This window comes from Acanthisitta chloris, unplaced genomic scaffold (assembly GCF_000695815.1).
Source record: "Acanthisitta chloris isolate BGI_N310 unplaced genomic scaffold, ASM69581v1 scaffold42608, whole genome shotgun sequence".
NCBI classification, from domain to species: domain Eukaryota; kingdom Metazoa; phylum Chordata; class Aves; order Passeriformes; family Acanthisittidae; genus Acanthisitta; species Acanthisitta chloris.
Genome location: NW_008687241.1, coordinates 8,382 through 17,329, shown reverse-complemented (window position 1 = coordinate 17,329; position 8,948 = coordinate 8,382). Strand labels below are relative to the sequence as shown.

At 44.7% G+C, this 8,948-nt stretch overlaps 1 protein-coding gene across 1 annotated transcript in view; it reads right to left on the bottom strand.

Annotated features, from left to right (window-relative positions):
- LOC103807753 (ATP-binding cassette sub-family A member 12-like) overlaps positions 1–8,948 on the bottom strand; it is a gene marked incomplete at its 5' end in the record, with an annotated part of 24,276 nt that overhangs the window by 7,675 nt on the left and 7,653 nt on the right. Inside the window, 6 exons of the mRNA XM_009080499.1 lie at positions 2–191; positions 845–1,113; positions 2,405–2,564; positions 3,161–3,276; positions 5,112–5,289; positions 6,008–6,062. Coding sequence (XP_009078747.1) covers positions 2–191; positions 845–1,113; positions 2,405–2,564; positions 3,161–3,276; positions 5,112–5,289; positions 6,008–6,062 — 968 coding nt within the window. The remainder of the gene's footprint in view (position 1; positions 192–844; positions 1,114–2,404; positions 2,565–3,160; positions 3,277–5,111; positions 5,290–6,007; positions 6,063–8,948) is intronic.

Sequence of the window (8,948 nt, the reverse complement as noted above, 5' to 3'; positions counted from 1 at the left end):
GGCTGATGTTTTTCACAGCCACGATGCGTTTGTGAGGAAGGTGGTAGATCTTGGTGAGATTCTGGAGCTGCACCACGTCAAAGTCAGCTTTGCCAGACTCCACCCGGGTCCTCTCTGCCTGGACATCCCCATCCTCTTCAGCTGCCAGTGGCAGGAGTGATGCTTTGCCATGTACCCTGTCAAACAGGAACCTACGGGGAGGGCAGAGAGGGACCTTACCCTCAGGCAAGCAGACAGCAGTGGCCTTTGTGCTTGGGATAGATACTAAGCAGCCTTGCTGTGAGATCCCAGGGCACGCACAAAATAATCATGTCTACACTTTCTATTCTCTCTCAATATTGACTCTATTTAGAGAATTAAAAAACCCAGTGTTCTCTTTCTGCCTAATCTTTTCCTTTTTTTCAGTTGCTGAAACACTCTGAGCTGGAGCAGGTCCTGCCTTGTGGACACACTCCTGATGCAGGTGGCAGGAATGTTCTCAGTCCTCCTTGTGTGCACCCAAGCTAGGGGAGTCAGGGAGATTCAAACAAAGGTTATCAGTGGATTGACTGCGCTCACCAACCAGCTGAACATCTGCCCACCAAAGCCAGAGTCCTAAGCTGAGAGCTGTAGTCCCAGCCAGCACAGACTACCAAAAGACTCCTGTAACTTGTACCTCCGTTAGTTAATACTTTAGTTACTGGTAGGTACTGGTATTGCTGCCAGAAAAATCTACTCTATGTTTGCAGAGAGTCTTGGAAATTTATGGGCTTCATAATTGACAATGATGGCATGAAAGCCCAGAATGAAACCACTGAGCTCTGGCTTGGTCTGTTTTCATTGTGAGATTCCAGATGTTACTTACTCCAGTATATTGTTCCAGACTCTCTGAATCATCCTGTCGTGAACTGTAAGACGAATGGCAAAAAACACAGTGCCTTGGATAAACATGGCAAGCAGCTTGGATGTGGTCTTGTCCAGCTCAAAAGTTTTGTCAGGGTAGTCCACTCCATAAGCTTTTAAGAAGCCCAGCAGTGCCTGATCCTGCGACAGTTCGATCAAGCCATAGCCAAAGCAAAATTGTGGGAATAGGAGGAACACATGCCTTAAATTTTCAGCAAGATCACGCAAGCCCTGGAAAAAAAACAAAGAGCAGCACAGTCAGTCACTGCTTTTATTCATGGAATAAATTCATAGGTTTTACTGTGGGACTGAAGAGTAACAATTACATTGGGATTTGCTTGTGTCTCGGAGCAGAGATAAATTGAGAGCAAAGAGCTCTGGAGACAGCTCGTTTCACAGACACAAGGTCATAAAAGTCAACAGGCAGCTCTGAGGTTGTGATCACCCATAGTAAACAGCAGCCAGTTCCCAGCATGGTCCCTCACTGCTGCCCAGAACCTGCTCATGAGCAGAGCTGAACTCTGCCACTGAGCTGCACTGTGCCTCCCAAAACTGTACAGCACAGCCTGCTCCCCTGGAGCACTGTCCTGTCAGTTTTCTTTGGACAAACATCTCCATAAACCATAAGATTTGGCTCTACTAGACACAGAAGGGCTTTTCCAGCTAATTCATGGCAAAACATCCCAGTGTGCAATCTCACAGTAAAGAACTCTGGTACATGGAGATTTGGTACATTTCTAGCAGAAGAAAGGATTAGTGCACACAGCGAAGTGGAGAGGCAGTAAATTAGCATGGAAGGAACTGAATCCCTCCCATTGGGCCACAGAGGGATGAAAGATCACCATACTTGTATATCCCTAAAATCCAGGAGGTTGCTGAACAAGCACTGTCCAGCTAGCTAGAAAAATCCAAGCCAGCTATTGTTTTGCAAAGTAATTGCTCTCCATAAACAAAGAAACCTAATTGTAAGGTGTACAGTTCAACCCAGGGATATCTCAGTTTAAGACAAGGCTTTACTTTAGGGAATCATCACTGTCTCTGAGCTATTTTCCATCCTTGCAGGGAGAAGATGACTGCATTACAGATCTAGATGACAGACAGCTGGTGCTGGGCTTAATGCAGCACGTGTCATACGCAGGGGAGTGGCATCTAATTGTCACTCCCCACAGTACGTGCAGCAAGAACTCAGAGATGGTTTGGAGTGCCCATCACCAACTTTTCATCATACATCTCCACCCACCACCTGCCCTTCCTCTTCCATCACCAGGGTGGCTAGAAACAAGGTCCCCAGTTTTCCTTCTCTCTTTTTGTGTTCTCCCCTCTGTCACTGTAATTTCCTTCTTGGCTGAGGGTGCAGATTTACAGACAAGCAAGATCCATATGTGACTCATGTCCTGTCTATAAGGAACCCCATTAAGTCCTGTGACTAGTGTCCAGCTGCTAAGGACCTGATCAAAGCCACCAAACTCAACAAGAAGCCTCTTGCTTTTTCAGCATGGGTTTAATATTAGTAGAGTCCTACCTGGTCCGTGGCCTTTTCCTGGGAGAGCAGAAATACAACTGAGTGAGTAATGATGGTATTGATGCCAAAGAACAAGTTGACACAGACATAAACAATGAAGGCCATCCCTGTTTCCTTGAAAAACCCAGCCAGCAGGTACATCCATGAAAATGATGCATATCTGTAATTACAACAGTGCAGGGAATACCACAGTAACTCAAAGAGCCACTGAAAACAAACACCTAAAGACATTAGACAGCATAACACTTCTGTTTGGCATGTAACTAGACTTCCATATTATGGAGCTTAAAGAAGTTAAAATGCCTTTGTACCTGTTAGACTTCAGAGAAAAGGTTTAGGATACATACATTGAACATGGAACCCCACCTGAAAACATACAGACTAGGCCTAGAGGATTCAAAGCCAGGGAGACAGTTTGGCTAAGTCTTTCAGAATTGTGCTGCTGCTCTTTATTTTGCTCTCCAATTTTGAGATGCTTCTACATCTTGAACTTTGCAATAGTTCAGTAAGCATCTGCTTACAGCTTGGGCTGTCACTGGGACCTTGAATATTTCCATATCCTCATGTAGAGTTTGCTCTGGACAAAGCAGATATGACAACAGTGGTTTACCTCACTGCTCCTGGAAGTGAGGTAAAGTGCATGTGGAAGACAAAATGCCCATGTATTCCCCCCTTGGATCTCAAACTGCAGCAACCTGCAATATCCAGTTCCTTTCTCTGTGCAGTGATATTTAAATAACTAAGCTCCACACTTACCCAAACAGTAACAGCAGAAGAAATACTGCCAGTAAGTTACTGTTGTTGCAGAAAGCTGGGATCTGGAAGGCTGAAATGACTCCTATTGAAAGTCCAATAGGGACCATAAAAAGTACCTGCAAAATGATATTAAAAAGATGTTACTAGGACAACACTTCTTAAACATTTTGCTACAACAATGCAGAAGCAACAACACCAGGACTGAATCTGGTCCCGGCAGGTACAGCTTGGGCTTTCTAAGGGAAACCAAACACAGGAGGGGGTCTCAGTATTCCCCAGCCTTGCAAATGAATTCCCACAAAGCCACTTTGAATAGGCTAAGTCTCAGCATTGAGGACAGTGGGCAGAAAGTGCCTTAAAAAAAAGGGCTGTGAATGAAAAATATCCCTTTGGGTTTTCTGTCAGCCTTGCAGTCAGACCACTTCATTGTGGCCTGTAAATCTAGTCTTTATAATGTTGAGTCAAGCCAGAGACCTACCAAACATCTGCCTTGAGAGGTTCCTCTCTTCCCCAGCTTTGGGATTTAGCAGAATTTACTGGCAGGGATTCACGGAGAAATATCAAGTTGCCGAGAGCGCTGGATTAGTCTCAGCCCGCTGAATACTGATTGTGCAAGGACTCCGGGGATTTTTCCACAGGCTGATTTACAAATATGCAGTGCTGGAGCGAGTGCCTGGATCAGGGAGGCAGGCACAGGCCTGCTCCATCCTCCCTGCTGTGCTGTGACTTGGGGCTGCACTGCCAAGCCAGACTCAGCCACGCTGCCTGCAGACCCCTTTCAAACCCCTCCTGCGAGGCAGGAGATCTGGTGCCGCTGAGTAACCACACTGGCCCCTAGCAGTCTGGATTATGGAGTGCTCCCTGCATTGTTGGTGTGCATCGGCGTTACCAGAACCACCAGCAGCTTTGGCTATGCTCATACTCCCCAAGGGATTTCAGCCCTTAGCCTGCCCTGTATCAAAGGGGGCTGCCCACCAAAATTCCTATTTTCAGGGAGTGATGTTATCACTGGGATTTTAGGTACCAGCAGAACTGCATTAGGAGAAATTTTTCAGGTACGTAGCGCTGAGCCCCATTACAGCATAGCTGGCAATGCCAAGGCTCCTGAGCTGAGATAGTCTGTGCTTGCCATTTTCTGTGTGAGGGTTTCACACTGTGCACCGGAGGTAATTCATACGACACAAAGCACTTTAGTCTACAGACACTGTGCATGTTCGTCCTCTTAGCCCAGCAACACTTTCCAACAGGGCTATTAACCCTCTGTACCAGGAGGAAATTTAACTTCAAGGAGAACAAGGACATGCTTGCACCACAGAATACAGCACAGTGCTGGCAAGCTCAACCAGGAACAAGGTGCTAAATCCATACAGCACTGCAAAAAGGAACTTGCTCAGGTCCTGGAAGTCATATAGCTGCATTCATAGCTTTCCTTGGCTTAAAATCCTTTATAACATATAATCTTAAAGAGAGCATTCAAGCCAGTGATGGATTTTTGCCCAACAGGGTTGTGTCAGCTGTTGGATGTCTGCTAAAATCCCACTCTGCATGCCCAGGGTTCCCAGAATGGCTGGAGCCTGGAGCCTGAAAGCCTCACCCCAGACACATGGAGCCTGCATGCCAACAGATCCAGCCCTGCAAGCTGACAGAAGAGCAACTGGCTGCTTGCATGTTAAAATGAGAATCAAGCTGTGGCCTGTTCTGTGTTGCACTCATATAAATGTGCTGAGTGTTTTGCATACACTCCAGGGAGAAGGAATGCCTTCGCTTAGAAGAATCCAGTGTTGCGGCTCATGGTTAATAGCCTTCAATGCCTTGGAGAACAATTACTACATAAGACTCTTGGTAGTCGTAATAAGAAGGAGTCTAGGCAACCAACTTTAAATAAAGAACTTATTTTTCCCCTTACTGTGTAATGCTACTCTTGGTGCAGTTAGGAATGTGAATTATTTACCAGATCATAAACGAAGTTAGTCACCCAATAGGCTGTCATCCCAATGCCTGAAATATGCTGCAGTTGTTTGGCTTTGGTTTGATGTTCTTTGACCATGTAGAGCACAAAGCTTGCTGTTGTGATAGAGTAGCCAACCAAAACAGACATTGAAACAATGATGTCGAGTAAGCTGTTGAGCCTGGGAAGAAGGTGGAGAAAGATGGATATGGTGGGTTAGAGTGGCACATTTCCCTCACTGCAGAGAATTGCTCAGAGCTCAGAAGCAGTGTGGTCCTGATTCTGGGCCAGCATATTTTAGAATCATAGAATGGTTTGGGTTGGAATGGACCCTAAAGACCATCTTGTTCCACCCCTCTGATAGGGGCAGGGACACCTTCCATTAGACCAGGTCATCCCTAGCCTCATCCAACCTGGCCTGGAACACTGCCAGGGATGGGGCAACCACAGCTTCTCTGGGCACCCTGTGCCAGTGCTCACCACCCTCACAGGGAAGAATTCCCTCCTTCCTTCCTTTCATTCCTTTGATGATGTTAATGAGACCTAGCAAAAGGGACTCCCAGCACTGAGTCATAACACTGTAGCATAGCATGGAGTGGAAAGGCCAAAAGGAAAATGATGTCATCATTATTATTGTGCCAAAGCACACAAATGTGTGATGGTGTAACTGTGACCCCCAGATCTATATGGGATCCTGCAAAGCAACCCTCATGAGAACCAGCAGCTCTGATGACAAGCAGAACACTATTCATGCATAGAGGGAACAAAGACAGGAGAGAACTGTTTCATCATTCAGAGAAAGATATTCAGTAATTTAGGCTGGTTTATGGTTTCCAAGAAGCAGGTTTGCTCCTTTTGAAGCTAAACAATTCAGACATCAGCTGAATGAATCCTCTTACATTACTTGTTCTTGACTCTGTCCTCCAGGATATGGGTGAGCTGATAAGAAAATACCTACAGAAAAAAAAAAAACAACAAAAAGAGAAGGAATTGAATATGTGTCCAACTTAAAGCTTCCTTCACCAGCTGCTGATATTGACAGTAATACATGAAACTGTGAGCAGAGAAGAAAAGCAGATCAAAAGCAGGTTTCTGCTCTGTCATCTTGGCGTGATCTTGGGCAGAATTTTGAGCATACTCATTTTTCCTATGACTTCACTTCACTGCACAGCAGATCTGAAATTCAAACCCTAGGCCTTGTTTCTGCATCTGTCTGTCTGACAGTACCATTCCCTTCAGCACTCCCACACCTAAAATTAGGCACATGCTCATGGGTCCATGTGTGTCAGGTTGGAGTCCTCAAGACTAACACATTCAAAACTGAGGAATATGCTTTGTTTTAAAGCTGCTGTTTGATGATCTCACCTCGTTCCATTTGTTCTTTTATCATCACAAACAAATCTTCTCCCTATTGCCTTTCTCCATGACTATTGCCTGCCTGTGATATATGACTTCATAAATATGGGCATCTGTGGAGATGCAAGCATGAACACAAGCAAGCTACAGACAGTAGCCCAGTGTGGCAGTGAGCTAATTCTGAACTATTCTGTCTTAAGGAGTTAGAACAACAACAAAAAAGAGGGAGCATTTTGTTCAAAGGAACTAGCAAAAATCTATTTACCACATTAGTAAGTCCCCTGCAATGTTTTCCAAAATAATCCCTTAAAAATAGGTTTGTATCAGGCAGAAACTGCAAGATAGAAATTCTCTGCTCATGTGCAGGTATCTTCAGAAGATTTGATACTTCTTTACCAGGGAGGACACCTAGCCCAAAATATACTAGTATTGTTCATTACATTGCTTTTGGTATGTCTACAAAAACAAAAGAAAGGACATGTCAAGCTCTGATGGGCCAGTTCCAACCTCCAGTACAGGTCTCTGCCTTGGTCCCACCAAGACAACAGCCCAATCTCTAAGACTCCAGCACCTGAGAAAGGGTTTGGATGTTTATGTGCCTAAAAATGAGGTCCTCAATTCATATTTAGGCAACTAAATAAATGCTTTGGTTCTCAGGGAATCCTGGCAGACCTCTAGCTGCTATTAAATCCAGAGAGATTTTCTAGAACATGCCACCTCTGCAATTTAAGCTTCTTACAGCCAGGTGCCAGACCTCAGGAGTTACATGATGAAGAACTATTCTGGGCTATTTTCCCTAAGAATGAGCACTCTGACATGGGCACCAGAAAGGAGGAGCCTCTGGGCTTAGCTGACCAAACACCATACTGAGCAAATCAATTTGAAAGGGAAGATTTCATAGGAAATTCATTTTGGAGGAAAAAACCAAACGAAACCAAAACCTCAATCTTGTCATCAGTGAGGGAAATGGAATTAAAATCTTGGACTGCTGATAAAGCCACACAAACAGGCAGGAAATGTTTCCCTTCTCCAAAAGAGAGAGAGAAAGAGAGAGAAAAAGATTCTGTCTGTCTAATCTGTTAATACTTCACTATAAAGCCATTTTCCTTTACTGAAGCTTAGGCTAGAAGTCAAAATTTCCATTTCAATGCTTTCTCTTTTTTGTTGGTTGGGATTGAGAGAAAAGAAAGCACAATATACATAAGTCAAAAGCTATTATGACTTGCTTAGTGACAGGGTAAAAAGCTTTTTATGTATTTTTTTAGAAATATACTCAATCTAAGTCAAACCTCTAAAGCAGGACTGGCACCTCGTTCCAACTGCTGAAGTGACAACACACTTTTATCTGGCCATTTCAATGGTTCTTAAGCCATCATTTATTTGTCAAAACAACAAATAGATTTAGCTGCCAAGAACGTATCCTGCAGAACGTCTGTTCCATTGTACTTCAAACTGGATTTACTCTACCTCGAGGGAGCTATCCTCGTCCATTCATTTTATTTCTCCCATTCTATGGTTTGCATGATTAGTGGGAAGCAAAGAATTATCTGTCTGGTCATTTACTACTAAGCATTTCTTTCCAAAAACACATAAGCAGCAGGACAGATGGAATAAAAACTATTGCTATTCTTTCCCACTGAAAATTGTTATTTTGCTGGTATAAAACTTTCCCTGTGAAAACTTTCTGACTGTTCACACCAGCTCCCTGCCTTTGCTCTTGCTACAGCATGTGTTGGGAATACAGAAACAGAGCAAGAAGCTTCACTGCTTAATAATTCAGCTGCTCTGGGATGTTCCTGCCGCTGGAAGCTCCTGGCTCAGGTCTCCTCTCTCTGCACCTGGGCAGGGGCTGCAGCTCTGTGATATGCTCTTGCAGTGCACACTGAAAAGCTTGAACCTTCTGACCTGGAGGACTGCAAACCTCAGAGCTGCAAACCAGGGGGTATTTTAGAACAGTGGCAGAGATGAGGCACTGGTTTTGCTTGTTGTGAGCTGAGCTGGTGGTGAGGGGAGTTTCAGTGCATTGGTGTGTGAGGTGAGAAGTGAGACACACTGGTTTGACTAGTAATCAGCATTCTACTGTTTCTTTAATTCATGGCATGACACTCAGAGCTTCACACCAGATGCCTGTTCCATTTTAGTTCAATTCATACACCTCAGTGAGGAATGGTCCTATGAGCCAAAACACACTGTCACCCTTCTCTGTGTCACCTGGGACAGTAGGGTCTCTGAGGTGAGGGGAGCTAGGCTTGACCAGGATATGGCTGGAAGGCCACCATTTGTCCAAAGAAGTCAATCAGGAGGGCACTTCTGCACACAATTGCTGCTCTTATCAGAGCAGAGCTCCAAAACCTCTGTGTAAGATTTCTCAAAATGGCATCAACATAAATCTTTCTCTTGTCCCTGCACCCTCTCTGTCTCTGGAGACACACAGAGATAGGTTTGTGCCCATGCTGCACCCTTAACATAGGCTGAGCTGTAAAG